The 21832-nt window shown below is 41.1% G+C and overlaps 2 protein-coding genes across 7 annotated transcripts in view; one reads left to right on the top strand and one right to left on the bottom strand.

Moving 5' to 3' along the window:
- The window catches only part of Saxo2 (stabilizer of axonemal microtubules 2), a 42969-nt gene extending 39233 nt beyond the window's left edge, over positions 1-3736 (bottom strand). The window contains exons 1-3 of one of the 6 annotated variants that reach the window (XM_063284799.1): positions 2891-3726; positions 1884-2089; positions 965-1144 (exon numbers count right to left, since the gene is read on the bottom strand). In XM_063284799.1, coding sequence (XP_063140869.1) covers positions 965-1071 — 107 coding nt within the window. In that variant the 5' untranslated portion in view covers positions 1072-1144; positions 1884-2089; positions 2891-3726. Of the gene's footprint in view, positions 1-964; positions 1145-1883; positions 2090-2890 lie in introns of all 6 variants that reach the window. The other 5 variants (XM_039105716.2, XR_010064712.1, XM_063284801.1 and 2 more) reach the window with 5 other exon arrangements.
- Positions 3737-3807: 71 nt separating this feature from the next.
- Positions 3808-21832, top strand: part of Efl1 (elongation factor like GTPase 1) — a 124986-nt gene continuing 106961 nt past the window's right edge. The window contains 4 exon segments of the mRNA NM_001107534.1: positions 3808-3860; positions 4666-4771; positions 7061-7128; positions 13110-13194. Of these exon segments, the coding sequence (NP_001101004.1) occupies positions 4681-4771; positions 7061-7128; positions 13110-13194 (244 nt within the window). The 5' untranslated portion in view covers positions 3808-3860; positions 4666-4680.

Below are 21832 nucleotides of genomic sequence, written 5' to 3' on the forward strand. Positions count from 1 at the left end.
TGCAGTAATTATGGAAGGAATTAGGTCTATGCTTAATGATAGTTTAGGACCCTGATAAAATTAAATCTTAGTGCTTAAAAGATTGCTGTGGCAAGCTAAAGTATTAGATACCAAACAGAGATGCAAAAACTAGAACACACGCACACACACACGCACACACACACACACACACACACACACACAAATTAGGAAGCATAGGCATTCTTCTGCATGATGGTAACAGTACAGAGTTCACAAATATGAGATATTTCAGCCAATTAAAAAAGTCAATAGATCGCTCCTGAGAGACACAGCCAGAATACAGCAAATATAGAGGCGAATGCCAGCAGCAAACCACTGAACTGAGAATAGGTCCCCTATTGAAGGAATCAGAGAAAGAACTGGAAGAGCTTGAAGGGACTCGAGACCCCAAAAGTACAACAATGCCAAGCAACCAGAGCTTCCAGGGACTAAGCCACTACCTAAAGACTATACATGGACTGACCTTGGACTCTGACCCCATAGGTAGCAATGAATATCCTAGTAAGAGCACCAGTGGAAGGGGAAGCTCTGGGTCCTGCTAAGACTGAACCCCCAGTGAACTAGTCTATGGGGGGAGGGCGGCAATGGGGGGAGGGTTGGGAGGGGAACACCCATAAGGAAGGGGAGGGGGGAGGGGGATGTTTGCCCGGAAACCGGGAAAGGGAATAACACTCGAAATGTATATAAGAAATACTCAAGTTAATAAAAAAAAAAAAAAAGAAAAAAAAAAAAGTCAATAGAATTTTTTGTTTTTCCTTTTCTACTCTTTGTCATCATAACTTAACTTTTATCTTTCCATTTTTCTCAAGTTGTGAGTTTACTTCTTGCTTCTCAAATTAGTTAAACTTAAGTCAAATAGCCAGTTAAATTTAAATAGTAAGAAAACCTTATTAAGACCATGGGAGTTGGGCAAAAAATAAGGAAACATTTTCTTAATATTTACTTAAATGTGGTTACTCCTTCCATTTTACCACGGTATGCTTGAAATCCTGGCTTTGGTTTAAGACTCTGCGGTGGGAGAACATCACCATATTTTGGGTATTTTTCCATATACTCCGTCGTAGGGCAAGATATGCCAGAATGCTCATAAACCCTCGTGATTCCATGTGGACAACGATGCCGTCTGTGCAAACAAATAAACTGAAACATTATTTCCCTTAAAATATTATTTCCCTTGAGTGGTCATTGCATGTTAATAGGTCCCCAATGACTTAGCACAACTTCTGAACTTTAGCACAGCTTTCCCCTCTGCATTGGTGTTTATGAGAATGATGAATAATAGTGTAGCCTTACATAGCAAACTGATTTTGCTCCTGAGAGTTTTGCTTCTTCGGATGTTATTGAAGCAGGAAAGCTAGCAAGCAAACTTCCTAGATGTCTGGCAAACAGGTTTTCTGCTTAGGTTTCACCTACAACAGATACTAACATGTTACTATGAGTCAGAGTATAGCTGCAGCATCCATGTTTGGTGGTGGTGTGGAACATGGGATGCAGTAGAGGCCGAGAGAGACTGGAGCTGGGAGCTGTTGGGCAGCATCCTGGTTAAGCATCTCCTTTATCCTTCCATGTGTCTAAGAAACTCTAAAGCCAGAAGATTCATGAGACTCACCAATGAGGTGTTGGAAAGTGCTTAAGTGATTTTGTCTTATGCAGGGTCCAAGATACCTGGAAAGTCCAGGAGCAGAGTTATAGGTGATGTGTGTGTATGTACATGTACATGAATATGTATTATGACTTATCATTCATATATATACATATATATGAAATAAAGTTGTGTTGATTAACAAAACACAAGACAAAACTTTGGAATTTGTCAATGTTTTTATTGTCGACAAAAGCAACGCATCCACAGTATAACTTACCTCAGATTGTGGACAAATATAAGACATAACAGTGAAGACAAATTATAAAAGAAAGCAAAATCCTCCTAGTCTAACATGTGCAATCCTTAAAAGACATTTTTCTTCCTTCTGCTTTATAGTTTTGCTGCCAGCCATAGCTGTTTACACTTGTTAAACTTTCCCCTTTTTGAAAAAGCAGCTCACAGAAATGATGGAATCAGACGTCCCTAATGGAAGATCAAAGGAATTGGATTTTAGTTCCATAAGAGAGAAAAGACGGCATTGGGTTTGAATCTGAAATGTCCACCTATTTTGAACCCTTGCTTTCCAGCTTTTGGAAGGGGGCATCTACCTGGTGGAAGTAAGCGGCTAACACCAGCCCTTGAAAGGATAGAGGCTGGCTCTTTATTCCAAAGGCTTTCTGCTTCTTGGTCTGCCGGATTGCAAAAAGCCTTGCTTCATGTTCCATGAACAAGAAGTCCACCGTGCCTGACTGCCAGGGCCTGCACCCTCTGAAACTGTATGCCCAAACAGACCTTTCCTGCTCTGTTTTTGTCTAGTATTGCTACCACAGTAGTACAAATGTATCTAAAAGTTAGTCTTCAACAGCAAAAAGAAGAGGGCCAGATTTTCCCTCTTTCCTTCCAACGGGTCAGGAGGCAAAAGATGGGAGGTGGTATGAGGAGGGATGATGGTAAAGAATCTTTGCCCCATTTTGAGACAGTGCCCCATGGAAGCGGCCAAAGTTTAAAACCATTGGCTTGGTGGAACGATGTGTGTCATAGAAACTGCCCATTTTACCGAAGATTCTTCTACCTCCATTATGAAACTGGAAGCAGTCAAGGCAGCACTCTGGAAGCAACTAAGCTTTTGCACAGGACATTTCAGTAGAAGTTATTAGCCATGCTTTTTGGATAATGATATCATTTTGGAAGAATGGAATTTATATATGAATCTCCTGATGGACAGATGGGAAAATAACTTAGTTTGTAAATAATTCAGATTAAAATACATTGTTTCTTACACACCAGAATTTGCAGATTCCAGCCTTAAAAGTTATGTTTCCATCGGTACAACCATACGATGTTTATTACCAAAGGGGCGGAGAAACTTGATCTCAGTCAATGTGTTGTAGGTGGTTGCCCTTAGAAGGGGATTAAAAAATACAAAGGGCTTGGTGTTACTCATATTTACTTAGTAAAGGTGATCTAATCCCTGGGCCAACAGTAAGGCTGAAGAAAGAGAAGAATGTGTCTACTGGTGGTGTAAGGTTGTGAGGCAGGACTTACAACCAAACCTGAGGTTTAGGGTGAGGACTATGCCATTTTTGTCTGTCAGAAAGGCCTCAAGAGAATGCAGCCTGGGCAGGAATACGAATAAAGTTTAGAGGATGGAAGGCTCTGGATGGCAAACTGAAGACCTTAGATACTGTTCTTTTAAATCACTTACCAGCCACATTTGCTCATACCTTAACCGGTTTGAACTGTATTCTAGCTTAAATCTCTGCATAGGAAGCCTCACGGACTGCAAAGAAGAGAAGTTTAGCCCCAAGAGCCAGCCAAGTAGAGAAATGGGACGCATTTAGCAGAGTTTAAGCGGGGTGGGCGTGGGGGTCCTCCGGTTCAGGCAAGGGAGTCCTTAGAGGGTGTACGCAGCAAGGTTTCAGCGGGGCTCGGCGCTCTGCTGACTCCACACCGGACGGACGTTTCTTACCCGCAGGTGCAAATCTGGCACAGACACCAGTTCCTCATGCTCTGTGCTCCAGCGTCCTTCTCCTTAGGGCTTAAGCTGGCACTTCAGAGAGGCTGCAGCGTCTGCCGTCGTCAAGGCGACTGCGGAATTCCTAGTAGAAGGGAATCAACGTGGCTTCCGGTGGCGTTCTAGACGCGCGCGGGTCAGAGGTCACAGGCTCATAGGCCCCGCCCCCGACTCCTGCGACTTCCGGTCTGAGCTACTCCTGAGCCTTAGAAGCATAAGTGAGGTGCGGCGTGGAGCCGGGTGAGTCGGGGGTGAACTTGCTAGGGTCGCCGGCGACAAGACGGTGACGGAGACCTGGAGGGTTGTGTCGGTAGGACTGAGGGAGGATGGTCCCGAGCTGCTGCACCTTTTTAGGGACCCGGGACCCTCGGCGGCAACGACTCCAGGAACCCAAACGGAGGAAGGGCATGCAGACCTCGGTTTGCTTTTTTTTATTGGAGAAGAGGGATAAAAGATGTGTCGTTCACCTGTTGTGTTCATAAGCACGTGATCCAAAACTTTTAAGGACACTCAGTGCAGTCACAGGGCCGAAGTTCTTAGGTCTGGTGAAAACCAGCAAGCTTGACAGAACGACAGACTTCGGAGGGACCAAAGTAGGGAAGGGCGGGGCGTGTGTGTGTGTGTGTACCTGTGTTTGTGTGTGTCTTAGCGGAGCGTCTCTGTACTTGGCTCCGTGTGTGTGTGTGTGTGTGTGTGTGTGTGTGTGTGTGTGTGTGTGTGTGTGTGTGTGTCTGAGTTAGCAGGGCGTCTCTGTACCTGGCTCTCAACTGCGTGATTCATCTCACTGCATATCCGGAAACTCCCAGTGCACTCCACAAGTACTGTCAGCTGGATGCGTGGACTTTACAATGGAACTTGGGCCTAAATGACTATATCCCGTCAGGGCCAGTAGCTATATATTCATTGGGTTCTCAGTTAAGGAATCTGAGACAGCTTGTAAGCCTCAGCATCTACCTCTCAGTTTGTCCATTTGTTTTTTTCCGTTGTGCACCCTCCCACCCCCCATTAGATTTTGTACCATTTTTAATTTGTAATTAATTTTTAGTCACAGGAAATAACCATGGTGCTCAGTGGTCTTGATAAGATGATTCAACTTCAGAAGAACACTGCCAACATTAGGAATATCTGTGTTTTGGCTCATGTTGACCACGGTAAGACTTTTAAAATTGTTCATTGACAAAGGTGAAATGTCTCTGTTTCATTGGAGCGATGAAAGCGATGCTTGCTAAGTTGTCTGTGTGCCATGTCAGAAACGTATACTGTAGAACATTTGAAATAAATGGATTAACTGGTGACTAGTGTTCTGCACAGTACATCACACAATGCTTATTTGAATTTTTGTCAAAATATGGAAGCGGTTTTTGAGAAGGTAAAATGACTGCGGTCTTGGTAGAATGCATCTCCTGTAAATCCTATCTACTTCCTCACGTACCGAGTGAGCATTTTGCTGAGGTAGCAGTGATTTGTTGGATTTATTAGGAGCCAGGCATGTATGAGGCCACCTGCACAGTCAGAGAGGCTTTAGGGACGACTCAGGACATAATGATGAGAGAGGGGTCGGGGGTGTGGATAAGAGTCTTGAGAACTGGAGGATTGGGTATCCAGACTGGTTAAAAAGAACTGTTAGGCTGCCCCCTGAGGGGCTGCAGGTGATGGGTGGAGACCAGCAGTGCTAGTGGAGTTGTGTAAACAGAGGCAGAGGAAGCAGCTGTGGCTGATGTGCAGACGCTGGTTGGTGGACTTTGGATGGACGTTGCCTTGAGTCTCTGCTTTATTCCGAGTCTACTCTTTCTTCTAGTAGCAGCAGCTCAGCATTTAGAGTCCTGTTAGTAGCCAAAGCCACTTAGCATTTTAAAGGTGAGGAAGAGACTGGTAGGATCCTGTCAGACCTCACTCACCATTCCTGTGAGGCTCAAAGAAAGTTCTCTAGCTCTGGTTAGACATCCTGAGCTCTAAGGTCTTTTCAAATTACTTTACATTGGAGTGTCAGAGTACAGCCTATGTAAGAGGAGGAGAATGAGAATCTCCTGTCGGTGGCGGAAATAAGAGTGAAAAGTGGTCATTAACATTTTTATTGGCATGTTGGAAGCCATCAGGAAAAAAAATAAAGCAAGAGCAAAGTACGTAAATTGTAGATTAGATTAGTCTGGTAAAGGTGCTTGGGTGAGTTGAAAGGCAGGAAAGAGGCTTGGTGACTCTTGCCATTAACATGAGCTCTGAAGAGAAGGTAATACCAAAACAGAGAGAGGGTGGATCACTTGTAGGAAGACCCAGCTAACACGGAGTTTTTTATACAGAGTATCAGTGACTGTGGGTTTATGATTATGTGTGCATGTTTGGAGGATATGAGATCTAGCCAAAGGTTTTGCTTTATTTATTTATTTTTGCTTTGAGAATTAAATAGCAAATTGACGTGTGTGTGTGTGTGTGTGTGTGTGTGTACACACACATATATAGAATCAATCAAACATTGTTGACCAAGGGATTCAACTTTGCCTAATAATGCAAAGTCTCCTATTTTGTGGTACATTCTAATGGATGTGTGTTTGCCATACCTGTACTAATGAATTCTACTCCGTTGCACAGCAGGAAAGTGGTGTTCTAGGATTATATACTAACACATTATTTAAGATCTTCAAAGTCCCATTGATTAGTCTCTGGTTTATACTATTATGCAGACCCCACAGATTATATATTTACAGACTACAAAATGTTGTAGGAAAAATCCAACATTTGTTAGGCCCACCCAACTGTGGAAATTGAATATGCCCATATCATTCTTTAAGCCTGAGTACCTGCTTATTGAAATTGTGTTAACATTTGTGTAACTGTAAATGTAAATCTGCTTATGCAAAGATTTTCTTTTATTATACAATAGATTCCAGCTTTAGTTTTTAACTGGGTCGCAGAGCTACTTCAGTATAGCCTTTCACAGACAACAATAGGAAAACAAACTTTCTTATTAAATAAATGTAACAGTTTAACTGGCAAATGTCAGTCAGGGTCACACATAGGAAAATACGTCAGAAGACCATGTGTTGTTGTCTCCTGGTGATGATTTACCCAGAATACCTTTCTGAGCTAAACACTATTGTTGTCCTTGTGTTTTTCTAGCTTTTAGAGCCTATGTGAGTTTGATTAATTATATAGGATGGTTGGTAAGTTATAATAACCTTGATTGAGTTCTTAAAGCTAGATTATAGTAACTAATGCAAACCTTGGAAGAGATGGTTTGTGTTTTGATCTCATAGTGGTTTTCCTCATCAATTAAGTCTTGCAGTGTTTTACTCTGTAAAGTCTGCCTCAACTTAAGAAAAGTTCTGTGCTTAAAATTAATCTGACAACTTTTCAAGTGAGATTGGTGAGGTCTACAGGGAGACAATACAGCATTACAGATTGCTAACCCCTTTGAACAAATGTAATTACTGTTGTTTTAACAGGAAAAACTACCCTTGCTGATTGTCTTATATCCAGTAATGGAATCATCTCCAGCCGTCTGGCAGGCAAGGTATGTTGTTGGATATGATAAATACTTCTTCCATTTTGATGAGTATTAATTAGTTCTCTATAATGTCATGATCCACTTGCTTTGTCCTTCAGTGATGTAACATGTAGAAAGAACTGACAACCCATTAAGCTACTATAAAATAGATGTTGAGAAAAGCTTACTTCCGTATTGTGTGTTGTTGCATGTATTAATCCTATATTGTATAAATGCAGAAGTGACACGGCAAGTCAGCTGTTACATGATCACAGGTGAACGTGTTGGCTGGTTTGAGAGTAAGGCAGAAAAGCCATCATATGATGGAAAATGGGAAGAATAAAAACCAGTTTCTATGCAGTGCACTTGTTTGAGTGGAGCTTTTGTCTGGAGACCAACAGAATGTGTCAGTTACCTAAGCTCTTGAAGATAAGCCTCAGTAACCTGAGAACCAAAGAAAGGCTTGAGGATCGTGTTGAAGGTATTGCTTTAGGGGCTGGTGACGTGGCCTCCTGGGGAAAAGTGCTTGCTGTGGGGCCTTATGTCCTGTATTGGATTCTTGGGATCTACATGGTGGGGGACAGTGAGGCAAACCACTCCTACAAATTCTCCTCTGACCTCTATGCGAAGTTTGCAAGCACACACACACACACACACACACACACACACACACACACACACACACAGAGAGAGAGAGAGAGAGAGAGAGAGAGAGAGAGAGAAATACAAACATAACTTTTAAAAGAGTGTGTTCTACCTGTATGTTTAAAGAATTTAGAATAATTTTCTTCTAGTAACAAAATAAAGAGATATTTCTCTGTGTAATGGACCTAGTACCTAGTATGTAATCAACACAATTGATCAGGAATAATGAGATGGGAAATTGAGAAACAAAATTGAATCAACAAAGTGGACACTGAAGACTTAGAAGGTAGGATTGGAAATTGGAGGCCATCTGTGTGGGAGCTGGCAAGTTGGATTTAGTAATGAATACTCATACTCCCCCAAACTGAGAAGGCGGAATGACAGTCACCAAAGTAAGGAAATAAAATAGAGTGTAGTTAAGGGAGGTAGACAACAGATGTGTTATAGAAAGCACTAGTGAAGCCAAAGACGACCACTAACACATTAAACTTATAGCCACACTTAAAATAATACAAACTGGCCTTTAATAACCTATCACCGCTGGCCCATCAGTTGTAAGAACGCAGCACATCACCCCATAATGAAGACGTAAATGAGAAGAGAAGCCGCTGGGAAGGTGTTTGTGAGAACTGCTATACTTACTACATTTTCTGTAGACAGAAATTGCTTAAAACTATAAAGTTTGCTAACTAAAATTCCAACAGTGTAAACAACTTGTGATCACTGTGACTAAAAACTTTCATTGTTGAGGCATATTTGGTACTTTAACCAGCTAATGTCATTTTCTGTGTGCTTAGGAAATAGATGAAGTAGAACATACATAGACCTTTTAACTGAATGACTTAAAGATGAGTATAACTGACAAGATCAAAGTTGATCAAGAATGAGGAATGGCCAATAGGAATGAATGAGCAGTGCTGTAGAGATCTAAAGCTAGGATATGAGGATCAACTCCATGCTAGTAAACTTAGTACTGTGGTTGTTTAAGAAATTGAATTGGTTGGGAAAAACCTTTCACTCAACAGCCCAGATGGCTTAAATATTTAATTAAGCATGCTTGTTCTAATGTAACTGAATTCTAGTAAAAGAACAAATAATTTTATTAGTTCTACCTGAAACAGTAAAAACTGTACAGGAGAGAAATCCAGCAACAGGGCTTCCTGTCAGTCACAGGCCATACCCACCAAGTCCTGGGAGTAGATGATAATTCAGAAGTCTTTTCAAGGTTACCAGGGGAGGAGAATTTCATGTCAACCTTCTGACTGGGATAAAAAGTTACAGCTGTTACAGCTCAGTGCTAAGAGCACTTGATGTTCTTGTGAAAACCTGGGTTCTGAGTTCTATTCCCAGCATCCACTTGATGGTTCACAACTTCTGTAACTTCAGTTCCAGAGGTTTCCATGCCCTCTTATGGTCTGTAGATACTATACATGTGGTGCACAAGACATTCATGTAGACAAAACACACACACACGAAGTAAATATAAATAAAATCTTTAAAAAATTATTAGGAAACTGTTATAAACTAATGTTATTTAAACAATAGTTCTTTATAACTGAATTGAATATGTCTCAAGGAATTTAAGAGTGACTTAAATATGATTATATTAATAGGTTAAAGGACAAATTATTTCTTTTTTTTTTTTTTTTTTATTAACTTGAGTATTTCTTATATACATTTCAAGTGTTATTCCCTTTCCCGGTATCCGGGCAAACATCCCCCTCCCCCCTCCCCTTCCTTATGGGTGTTCCCCTCCCAACCCTCCCCCCATTGCCGCCCTCCCCCCACCAGTCTAGTTCACTGGGGGTTCAGTCTTAGCAGGACCCAGGGCTTCCCCTTCCACTGGTGCTCTTACTAGGATATTCATTGCTACCTATGAGGTCAGAGTCCAGGGTCAGTCCATGTATAGTCTTTAGGTAGTGGCTTAGTCCCTGGAAGCTCTGGTTGCTTGGCATTGTTGTACATATGGGGTCTCGAGCCCCTTCAAGCTCTTCCAGTTCTTTCTCTGATTCCTTCAACGGGGGTCCTATTCTCAGTTCAGTGGTTTGCTGCTGGCATTCGCCTCTGTATTTGCTGTATTCTGGCTGTGTCTCTTAGGAGCGATCTACATCCGGCTCCTGTCGGTCTGCACTTCTTTGCTTCATCCATCTTGTCTAATTGGGTGGCTATATATGTATGGGCCACATGTGGGGCAGACTCTGAATGGGTGTTCCTTCAGTCTCTGTTTTAATCTTTGCCTCTCTCTTCCCTGCCAAGGGTATTCTTGTTCCCCTTTTAAAGAAGGAGTGAAGCATTCACATTTTGATCATCTGTCTAGAGTTTCATTTGCTCTAGGCATCTAGGGTAATTCAAGCATTTGGGCTAATAGCCACTTATCAATGAGTGCATACCATGTATGTCTTTCTGTGATTGGGTTAGCTCACTCAGGGTGATGTTTTCCAGTTCCAACCATTTGCCTACGAATTTCATAAAGTCGTTGTTTTTGATAGCTGAGTAATATTCCATTGTGTAGATGTACCACATTTTCTGTATCCATTCCTCTGTTGAAGGGCATCTGGGTTCTTTCCAGCTTCTGGCTATTATAAATAAGGCTGCAATGAACATAGTGGAGCACGTGTCTTTTTTATATGTTGGGGCATCTTTTGGGTATATGCCCAAGAGAGGTATAGCTGGATCCTCAGGCAGTTCAATGTCCAATTTTCTGAGGATTCTCCAGACTGATTTCCAGAATGGTTGTACCAGTTTGCAATCCCACCAACAATGGAGGAGTGTTCCTCTTCCTCCACATCCTCGCCAGCATCTGTTGTCCCCTGAGTTTTTGATCTTAGCCATTCTCACTGGTGTGAGGTGAAATCTCAGGGTTGTTTTGATTTGCATTTCCCTTATGACTAAAGATGTTGAACATTTCTTTAGGTGTTTCTCAGCCATTCGGCATTCCTCAGCTGTGAATTCTTTGTTTAGCTCTGAACCCCATTTTTTAATAGGGTTATTTGTTTCCCTGCGGTCTAACTTCTTGAGTTCTTTGTATATTTTGGATATAAGGCCTCTATCTGTTGTAGGATTGGTAAAGATCTTTTCCCAATTATTTCTAAGATATAAAGGATATTCAATAAAATTTAACACTATGTGATAGGTCCCTCTCATAAAGTAAGTTTAGGAAATAATCTTACATGGATTTCTTTATACAAAATTATAATAAAGATTGAATATAGTTATGAAGCATTGAAACTTTTCTGTTCATAATATGTCAGATTGGCTACTGTATCCTTGTGTTGTTTGTATTTTAACTTATAATTTACAATGTTTTGGAGATTATAGCTATAATAACAAGGCAAAAATAATGTGAGTTTTTAAAATCCCAAGGGTAGGATGTGGTGCTGTCTTACAAGATGGTAAGGCTTGTGAATGGCTTGTGATATTGTTTGGAATTGGCTGGGCTGCCATATTGGCTGATGAAAGGAAACATACAAATGTGAGAGCTTGATTGATATAGATCCAGCATTTCAGATCTGTAGAGAAAAGGTGACTTCAGTAAAGGAACTTTGAGAAGCTTGTTAGTTGTGTGGAACTAATAGTGGGCCAACCTGTGCTTAATAGGAAACAAAAACCACCTGCATTTGTTAAAATTTACAAAAGGCATAAGCTTTTAGAAAATTGTAATAGATGTTACTTCTGTGACCATAAGGGACAATATCTTGAGAAGGTAAAATCTGCTATATAAAGGTTGATTAATTCAGCTCGATTAAAATAAATAACATTTTTATCAGGTATGCCACAAAGTAAAAAAATAAAATAAAATAAAGTAAAACTAAAAAATGCTTCCTAATTAGGAAAAATATAACAAACATTTAACTGACAAGTAATAATCAGAGACTATTTATAGCACCTAGCCAAAACAAACCTGCAGTGTAACCAGTGGAAAGATGGCTATAAGTCAGCACAGGAAAAGTTGGGAAAGCATATATGTGAAAAATGAAAATTGCACCTGATTTAGAAATCGACAAGATCATGAAGAAACCAGAGCAATATTCCACTGTTGAGTAGTCCAACTACTTGGGGGAAAAAATGTGGGAATATCTTGTAGCATTAAAGATGTGTAAATTTAGAGATTCAGAAATGTCACTTCTAGGTAGTGTGCAAGAGAAAACCATGCCAATATCTTTTTTTATTTAGATTTATTTATTTTAACTTTATGCATATCGATGTTTGTGCCTGTAAGCCTGTCTTTGTACCATGTACCTGCAGTGCTGGCAGAGGCCAGAAGACAGCACAGATTCCCTGAAACTGAATGGTTGTGAGCCACTATGTGAGTGCTGGGAATTGAACCAGTCAGTGCTTTCCTTTTTTTTTTTTTTTTCCGGAGCTGGGGACCAAACTCAGGGCCTTGCGCTTGCTAGGCAAGCGCTCTACCACTGAGCTAAATCCCCAACCCCCAGTCAGTGCTTTCAACCACTGAGCCTCTCTCCATCCCCAATCCAAACTTCTTATCAGCTCACTCCCATTACTAAAAAGAGTGCACTTATACGTGTCCGTCACTGGTAGGCTGGATCAGTACGTGTGGTAGGTTTAGGAGAGTCTTATGAGTGACTTGTAGTTACATCAAAATGGTTGACTTGGGAGCTTAATGTTGAGCACCAAATGTGACTTGATATATCTATCATCTTGTATTTTCTATTCTATAAGGCTGAAAACCTGCTATTCAGGATAGCTGTGGGATGCCAGAGCTGTGGGGATTCATGTAGGATGAGAGGGCGTGGCAGTTGGCCTTAGCACCTTACTCTCAAGGATTTTGATTGAAAGAAATGAGACTACATAAAGAATTTATAATGGAGAGAAATATTGATGTAGTGCCAAATAGGACTTTATGTGTAAGTAGTAAAGCTTTGGGAAAGCCATCAGCTGAGTTTTGATATTGTAGATATTTTCTACAATGCCATTCTTTTATAAAGGAGAAAACTCATGCACATTTAAAACCTGTTACTTTGGAAAATAGTTAAGTCTCATGCCCCTAAAGACCCTCTGTTTCTTTTGGATCTCATCAACTACCTCTGGGTAGGAAAACAAGGCTGCATTATGAGGAACAGAAAGAACTCCAGCTCCACTTGTGGATTCCTTGAGCTATGGACTCCTCCTGGCTGAGACGCAGATGAGCAACACTCTGGGGACGCAGTGTGTGGATGTGTCTGTGGCAGTGCCTTTCAGTCTGTCTGTTATCTTGGCAAGCCCCACTTCTCCAGCACCTTACCACTTTAAAAAACCACCAGGAGCTGCATATGGCTTATATGTTGAAATGAAGCTAAGCCCGTTTTAATGTTGCATTCTAGTCACTGGAAAGTAAAGATACATATGCTGTGTTTTTCTAGTTAAGGTACATGGACAGCAGAGAAGATGAACAGGTCAGAGGGATCACCATGAAGTCCAGCGCCATTTCACTACATTATGCAGAAGGTAAACCGTCTGTTTTGTTTGTTCTTATCTTTCACACCCTGGCCCTTCTCTTTCTGAATTAATCGCACACCTTGGTTTTTGGTTTTTCTTTTTGCTTTGTGCCCCACGGATCTCATTCTGGCCTCTCCAGAAGATCTGTGGTCAGTCAGGCTGTCCAGGCTTGGATGCAGATGGGGACATGGGGACAGAAGGACTGGTGGTTCCCAGCCACCTGCCTCCAGCAGGTAGTTGTATGGGTTTCTTTATAAGGAAAGCCAGGAAGGAGCTAGGACTTTTCTGGTTGGTCCTCAGCCTTCCATTTCCTACTGGGTCCTTCTTCTGCTTCTTGGCCTGCATATGAGATTTGGAGTCTTAGTTACAGAACTGTGGGTTGCTCTAACCACGACTACCTGTTACTCTGATCGGTACTATCTTTCTATCTGCAAATACAGATGCCATTCTGATAGTAACACGTAATACTCTGACAAAATGGTCAAACAAATGCCATGACATGTATGTTCACAAGAGCTTTGCATTGGTGAAAACATGCCAGAAACGTGAATGTCAAGAGGAAAACAATGAAATGAATTGTTATATCCATGCTGCAGAATATTATATAGCTGTTGAATGCTTAAATATATAGAATATATTTATATAGGTCATATAGATAAATGGTGTGTTTAGAGACAGGAAAGCAAAGTATTTCTGTGAGCTATGAATGTGCATGTATGCAGCAGATAAGAAAGGCTTCTGCAAGGAAACATTTTAAACCTCCCCAGTAGATATCTCCAGAAACTGGATTATCATGAAATTTGTGCTTTTCAAAATATTTATTTTTGTAATGTTTGAAAACTTTATGCAAGATGTATACTTTGAAGAAAATAATAAAGAGTTATTTCCCTAATGGAGTGATCTGTGGTTCATCCTTCACAGTGTACTGTCTGTGCCCCCAAGAGAGGGACCTTGTGTTGTGTGGCCATTTTCATTGGCGTTACTGTCTTCAGTCCATTTTGAAGCACACCAGTTTACAGTGTGTAGTATTTCAAGTAATGCTCGTATTTGTTTTTGAATGCTACTTCTCTTATCTGAGGGTCTTTCCCATTCTGTGGCCCAGGGATCTTGCCATGCTATTTTATAGACTTGAGGAGCTTGTCGTCCTCCATTCTCATACTGCCTTTTAACTTCAAGAGCCTCTAGCGTCAGCTTTAGGTGTTGTGCCCAGACTTTGTCTCTGTTCACTCCCACCACCCTGAGCCACTTTATTCAGATTTACTTGTATACCATGAAATTCAGCTGTTTCAGTTCTGGCTGTCTTTCTCATAGAGACTGTGAGAAAATGGCCTGTAGAACCCTGGGACTGAGTAAGCTAACATGTTTTCTTAAACGCTGGCTTTGGGAGGTTGGTATTAAAATGCTTTAGGTACATGCTTCTTCCTAGGTTGTAGCGTAGCAGAGTTGCGAGCTGCCTTGGGTTGGGGTGAGATGACTTACTGAATGTACACACATAACTAGAGCTACTTTTCATGAAAATTTTTGAAAAAAAGTGACTTTTATTCAAGTGACATTTTGTTTGTTAGTTTCAAGGGTCTCATGCTGGCCAGAAACTCAGTGTCTAGTGGAGGCTAGACTTGAACTCCTTGTCTTCCTCCTTCCTGCCTCCTCTGCCTCCCAAGTGTAGGGACTGTAGCCATGCGTCACTGTGCTGACTGTGTACAAGACTGACTGAGCACATCGGGTCAGTGTTTTGAATGTTCCTGTTGGAACTCTACTCTTGTCTTTAGGTTTGATTGTCTTTTTCTTATCTATGCATTTATCCTGTAGTATCCTGTGGTCTTAAAGGTTTGCCCTACTTTTCCTATCTCCTCTTTATACTGACCTGTGTCTGACTCCTTGTCCCCACACTTACTGTTTCCTTACCTCATTTCTGTTGCTTACTGCTTTGTTTTCTTGTGTTCCTGAACACATGGACTTAAGGTGTGACTGTGCTTCTCTTTTTATGCGAGTCTCTTGCAGAGGTTGCCCCTGTGGATTGGTTTTTCTTTGGTTGGCTGGTCATGCAGTCATACTAATTAGAATTGGAGTTAATAAATATCAAACACGTTTCTCTGTGAGCACTAACTAATAACCAGAAGGGACTTTAAGCCAGGGCTCACCATATTTAATAACACAAAATTTAATTTTCCTATTCTACCACATTGGTTAGGAATATTGACTGACATTTTCTCAGAACTGAATACGTTTCCCCTCTGTAATTGAGAACTGATTCTCCAGAGTGGTATTTCAGGCTATAAAGGTGGGACAGCCTAAAGAAGAACCTCGATGGAGGGAAGAGATGCTGTGGTTAAAGAAGCTCCATAGGTTGCTTTTACCACCTCCCGTCCATCCCATCTGATTGCCTTCTTAGTTGAGAAGGCTGTATGAAATGTTAATTCCTTTGTATTGGTCTGATGCTTTATCAGATGTGCTCTGTTTTGTTAGTTTTTTTTCATCCTTTCCTTTGATTGAAATAGAAAGTCTTGTTCAAGTTTAAAAGAACAAGTTTATAGCAGTCTTGGAACAATGTATAAATGATGGAAAAGCATCAGAGTGATCCTATGCCTTGCATCTTCCTGAGGTCCAGTTCTTCTGTGGAAAATGAAGTCTGATACGTAGTTGTGCCAGCACTTGTTGTAAATACTGGAATTCTATTGTGGAACATTTTAGTTTCTTACCTATCACTCACGTCCCTTATACCAAAATACCATTGATGTATCTTGTCATTTCAAGAATTTGCAAACTCTGTATAGCAGCGGTTCCCAACCTTCCTGATGCTGTGACCCTTTAATACAGTTCTTCATGTTGTGGTGACCCCAAGCATAACATTTTTGTTGCTATTTCCATAAGTAATTTTGCTACGGTTATGAATTGTAATGTAAATATCCATGTTTTCCAATTGTCTTAGAGACCCCTGTGAAAGGTCATTTGACCCCCAAAAGGGTTGTTTCCTATAGGTTGAGAACCACTGCTTTTCAGCATCCTAAGTGATACAGTGCCTTGGACTCTTTCAGAAAGCACAAGTAGTATCTATATTCAAAATTTAAACAATTTGAAATCCATGGACTAGTCTTTGAATAGTCTCTAAAATCATTTTGCTGACATTTCTATTTTATAGTCATTTTGAATATCTGTGAGGAAATATTACCACTGCAAAACATTTGCATTTTTACTCAGCCTTTTTAAATATTTTAAATACATTTACAAGCTTGTCTTTTTTATAATAATAGATAGTATATTTATTATAGAATATTGAGTAAAATACAAGAATGGAGTATAAATCACTCTTAATTTTACTTTGTTTTTTTTTCCAGTTTTTATATTTAATTGGCCAAAATTTTATGTGTGCCTATATGTATACAATGAAATAAATTTATAACTTATCTTCCCCACACAGAGTTCATAAGTGGCTTCCAACATTAGTCAGATAGTCAGATAGCATTGTTTCTTATGATTTTATTGGTTCTGGGCTTATATTGGCTATTGTTGACTGAGATAATCTGGGTGCGACTGGGTGGACTAGGGGCTAGTACCATTTCAGCTTCGTTGATTGATGACATGGGAATTTTCACTTACAAGAGTTTTGGTAATTTTTAAAAATATCAACTTTAAAAATTATAAAATTCTCTGCAGAATAAATTACAGTAGTTTGTATGTAGTTCATAAGTGCTTTTCTTTGTAAATGTAAGCATGTAGCAACTTTATTAGATGGGACACTCGGTTCACTTGGGGAGATGAAGACACAGGTACAAGGCCCAGGTTCTTTTTTCTAACTAAATGTGGTGAGCAGGTTCAATTCACACCCAGGATGGCTTCTGTCCTTTTCTCTCCCTGTCTTTAACTCTTCAGAGACTGAGCCACAGGGAGCAGACATCCCACGCACCTCCATGGACACAAGGCCAGGCTTCCCTTTCCTCCCACCTAAGGGTTAGTCTAGGAGGGAAAGATTCCTTGTTTGCTCATTTTGACTGAAAAATCAGATTTCATTTCCCCTCTTATGACAATGGCTCCCCCACCCCCCATTTTGTGAAGCATGTAGTTGAGTGGCTGAATTCCGAGCTAGATGCCTCATGCATGGCTTTGCTTAATCCTCCTGGCCTCCCTCTGAGACTTCATCCTTATTGTACTTATGTGCAAACTGGACTTCAGAGATTAAGCACAGTAGTTTCTAGAATACAGTGGCAGGCCAAGTAATTACATTTCCAGTCTGTTCACTTGGATTGAGAGTCTGTTGGAAGCTAGGCTGGGCTCCGACTAATTCTTCCTGAAGCTTATTTCTTTCCACCATGGATTTACTGGGATTACTCCTGGACATCTTGTGGCCAGTGTTTCCCACATCACTGTTGTCCTTGGTCATTGCCCAAGATGTAAGCCACATGGTCTGGCCTCTCTTGGTGGCTTTTCCATATCCCTTTGTGATTCTAACACCTCCCTGAACCTCCTACTATTCCTTCTTTACCAAAACTTCCTCTGCAGCCTTTCCAAGGCTAACATCAGCTCGCCCTCAGCATCTCTAATGAGGTTCCCTCGTCCTCACTCTGACCACACTGCTTTCTTTATGTTCGTATTTCTTATGTCTGAATTAGGACATGGGATTGCCATTCCTACCCAACGTCTTATCCCAATGCTAGTTCTGTCCTATTTTAAATTCCTTCAAGACTCCTGCTGTTCAGTTGTTCCTTTTCTTTAGTATTTGAACTCCTGATTAGGCTCCCAGATCATTTTTGACACCTGACTCCTAATTTTCTTTTACATGGGACTTCTGTTGGGTCCAGGAAGGAAGCCAAGAAAATTCGCTTCAGAGACAGATGCTTTAAAACAAAAGCTTTATTTTTTTTTTTTTTTGAGTATTCAAGGAGGCAGCCATCTCAAGATCTGACCCTTGCCCCCGAGGAGGAGAAGCTATATTTCACCTGTAAAGGATACAGAGCAAAGGGGGAGCTAAGCTACAGTGTTACCCAGCTGTATTTTGTCATTATGGGTTAAGCAAAGGAGTAGCTATTGGAGACTGGCCGAGTCCAGGGCACCTGGCTTCAAAGTCTTTAATTCATTGTCTTAGACATTAGGTCCAGAGCTCAGAGTGATAAGGGGACGAAGGAATGAATAGGTCAGCTGCTTGTAGTTGGCATATGAGCCTTGGTTTAGATAACAGCACTTTCTATATTCTTTACCAGTTAATAGACAATTAAGAAAACATTTGGAGAAGTGGGACAGGAGTTCATTTCTAGGTCTCAAAACATGAACATGTTTGACCCTGCCATCAAGATAAAGAAGTTGTCCTTGAGGTGGCTGGACTCAGACACTTGTTTCCTCCTAAGTCGTGCCTGAGATGTCTGGATTCCTACAAGTGTTTACAACAGAAGTTGTTCAGCTGTAGGGAGGTCTCCAGTCTCCCAAGTGCCTGGAACCATGAATTTAGTTTCTGAAACTGAAATGGTAGTACTTAAAATAAGTTTCTTTTGTTTGTTCCCAACTCTCCAAGGTAGCTTTTACTGTCTCTAAAATGACTTCTCTTATGGGTTGTCCTTTTAGTAACAATGCTATTTAATTTCCGATTTCCTTACCTGCTGCCATGGCTGCTTTCTGGATTCTAGCATCACCTGGAACTGACCATCTTTGGCATTTCAAATTTAAACACTTGTGGTTGAGCCTGGTAGGACACACTTCTCCCACCTACTCAGGAATCTGTACAGGAGGATTGTTGTAGCCTCTGAGTCTGAGAGCAGCCTGGACTACATAGATCTCACCTCAGGACCAACAGAAAGTGCAACATGCGACCAACTGAGGAGTGAAAATGTGCTCGGTAGTAAGAATAGTCAAAGTTCACTGCTCCCTCCTTTACTGCCTTTGTTTTCCCCTGCTCTTTTGCCCACATGCTGAAGTACCCAGTTTTTATTTCATAAGATTCTGAGTTTTTCTGAGCCCCATCTGCCTCCTTAGTTAATCTGTGCCGTCTACAGCACAGGGGTATCACTTGACCAACCATCTTTCCAACATCTTCATCCAACATTATTTTTGCTTCCTTGATCCTCTAGTATGTCCTCCAACAAAACTCCATCCTGATAAAGTTCTTCCTTACACCTCTTCCTCTCCAGCTAGCTTTCCATTGCTTTCCCAAGAGGCCCTGCTCATCTCCCCAACAGCTATTTGAAACCTCTTGGCTGTCTTCAACATAGCCCTCAAATTTTCACAGACTCAGAAGACATTGCTGTTTTCTTTACTGCAGAAAAGAATTAACTGTTTGCCACCATTCCTTAAAATGCAATTATGACATCTTTGCCTGTCTTCTGTCATTAGGAAAGACCAGTGCTCTGGATTCAGGCCCCACTTAGTGTCTTTCTATCTGTCTGTCTTCTCCCAGCTCTGTGTTTTAGAGAAACACAGTTAAATATGTACACAGTTCTCTCTGCAGTCTTCTCTCTGGCCCAGGTTTCCTATTACTATTATTCTCTCAACTGCTCTGATGGGCCCAGCATCTTACGGTAATGATACGTACTGGCAAGGTGACATTTGCAAGAGGATTGTACCTTAATGTCTGACTCTCCCTCCAGGGTGCTGTAGCAGAGTGACACACCAGCGAGTAACAGGCTGACAAAGAAAGGGCTGTTTTCTGTGAGGCGAGAGTCCAGGATGTGGCCACATCCCGATAGCTGGTGTGGACTGGGATTATACTGACAAAAACCAAAGAATCAAGTCAACCGTGGGCCGCATTGCCAGCTCTCGTTTGTTTCTGGTTGGAAGCAGATCCAGAGGGTCTTTGGATGGGTTTGTGCAGCCTACTTTGTTCATTACTCCTAATCATTAATCTCTTCTTCCAAACCCTCACTTTGACACCCAATGCGATTCTACACCATACCTCTTTCGGTGAACTGCTCATGGAGATGACTCCAGTTGTCTTGCTGTGTCTTCTTACTTCAGAATGCCTGAGAAACAAGGCCATGGGACTTAGTGACCCTGAGAGCAGCAGCAGGGATGCATTTCAAACACTGCTTGAAGATTCTGTTACACGCTGGGGAAACCATTCCTATATTTAAGACATTTATATTGTATATAAATACGTATAATACAATGTGTCCACAAATAGAAGATATGGTGTCTTATGCCTTATAATTCTATCAAATAATAAACTGTATTAGCATTCTGTTGGCATTACAAAACAATCTGAAATAATTCCCTTGAAAAAGAAAGATTTATTTGGGTTCAGGAATGTGGAGTTTTTGGCCCAGGCTTGTTTGGCTGTAGTTGAGATAGGATACCATGGATGGACCATGTAGCAGAGGAAGTGTCTCACTAGGAAGTGAAAGAGAAAAGAGAAAGACTTGAGTCCTGCTAGCCCTTAGAGGGCACTGTGGATGACTTAAGACTTACCACTGGGCCCACCTCTTAAGAATTTACTATTTCCTGGTAGAGTCAAGCTGAGGACTAAGCCTTTGGGAGATCCAAACTACAGAGGGAACTATTAATAATTTGTATAACATAGCCTTATATGTTGATTTAAAACATACAAAGACAGTGGTAATGTGGAGAGGGACCTGTACTCTGGCACTCTGCAGGGACCGCGTAGTTTATGTATATAGTTGTGACTGTCATCTTCAGAAATGTGCATCAGATAACTTAAGTTTCTGCTTATGTTGCTGCTATTTTTGGTCAGTTAGATTCAGTCTTCCTTTTTGAATACACTGAAATATTAAAAAGATACCTCATACAGTTCAGATCTTTATCTGAATGTCGAGTTTTTCTCTTGTTAAGGAAGTTTTCTTGTGAGCTTTCTTCATGAGCATCTATGTCACCTGCCATGTTTTAGAAGAGGACTTCTTAGTCCACAGAGGAACTTTATCCAGGTACTGGTGACAACTTGGTTCAAAACAATTTCCCATATCATCTTAAAGTGAAGGGTATGGAAGAGTGTTTCCCATAACTCCATTAGCAGGAATCAAGAGATTTCTACCATAATTAATTTCAGATTGACTTTTTCTCAGTTACCAGGAACATAAGAAAAAGATTTTGTTATTTTAAATTGTTGCTTGGCTTCCAGTCACCTACAACGAGGTTTATTCAGAATGCCTAGGAAAGAAGGCAGAGAGGTTTCTGTCCCCAAGTGCAGCATCAGGGAGCCTTGTTACAAATTGGAAAGTTCCCACCACCCTCCTCCATCAACATGAGAGAGAGGTGGAAGGATTCTGTTACAGGTTGGAGAGAGTGTTCGGCAAACTTACAGAACTTTGCATTTATAATTCCCATACAAGTAAGTAAACAAAAGGGGTTGGAAATGTAGCTTAGTTGGCAGAGTGCTTACAGATATGCACAAGGTCCTAGGTTCAATTGACAGCACACTTGATGGTGTGTGCCTATAAATCTTACATTCAGGGGATGGAGGCAAGAAGTCAGAAGTTCAAGGCCATTGGCCGCATAGCATGTTCAAGGCCAGCCTGCAAAACATTAGATTTTGTTTTTAATAGTGTGTGTGTGTGCGTGTATGTGTGTGTGCACGCACGCGCACGTGTGCTCATCCACACAGTAGTAGAAGACTTTTGATGAACAGATTTTAAAGCAGCCCTGATTAGGTCCTGGCAGAGGAGATGCACTTGTGGACCTTTCTCTAAAGGATGCTGTAGGACTTCTTTTC

This window comes from Rattus norvegicus, chromosome 1 (assembly GCF_036323735.1).
Source record: "Rattus norvegicus strain BN/NHsdMcwi chromosome 1, GRCr8, whole genome shotgun sequence".
Lineage (NCBI taxonomy): Eukaryota > Metazoa > Chordata > Mammalia > Rodentia > Muridae > Rattus > Rattus norvegicus.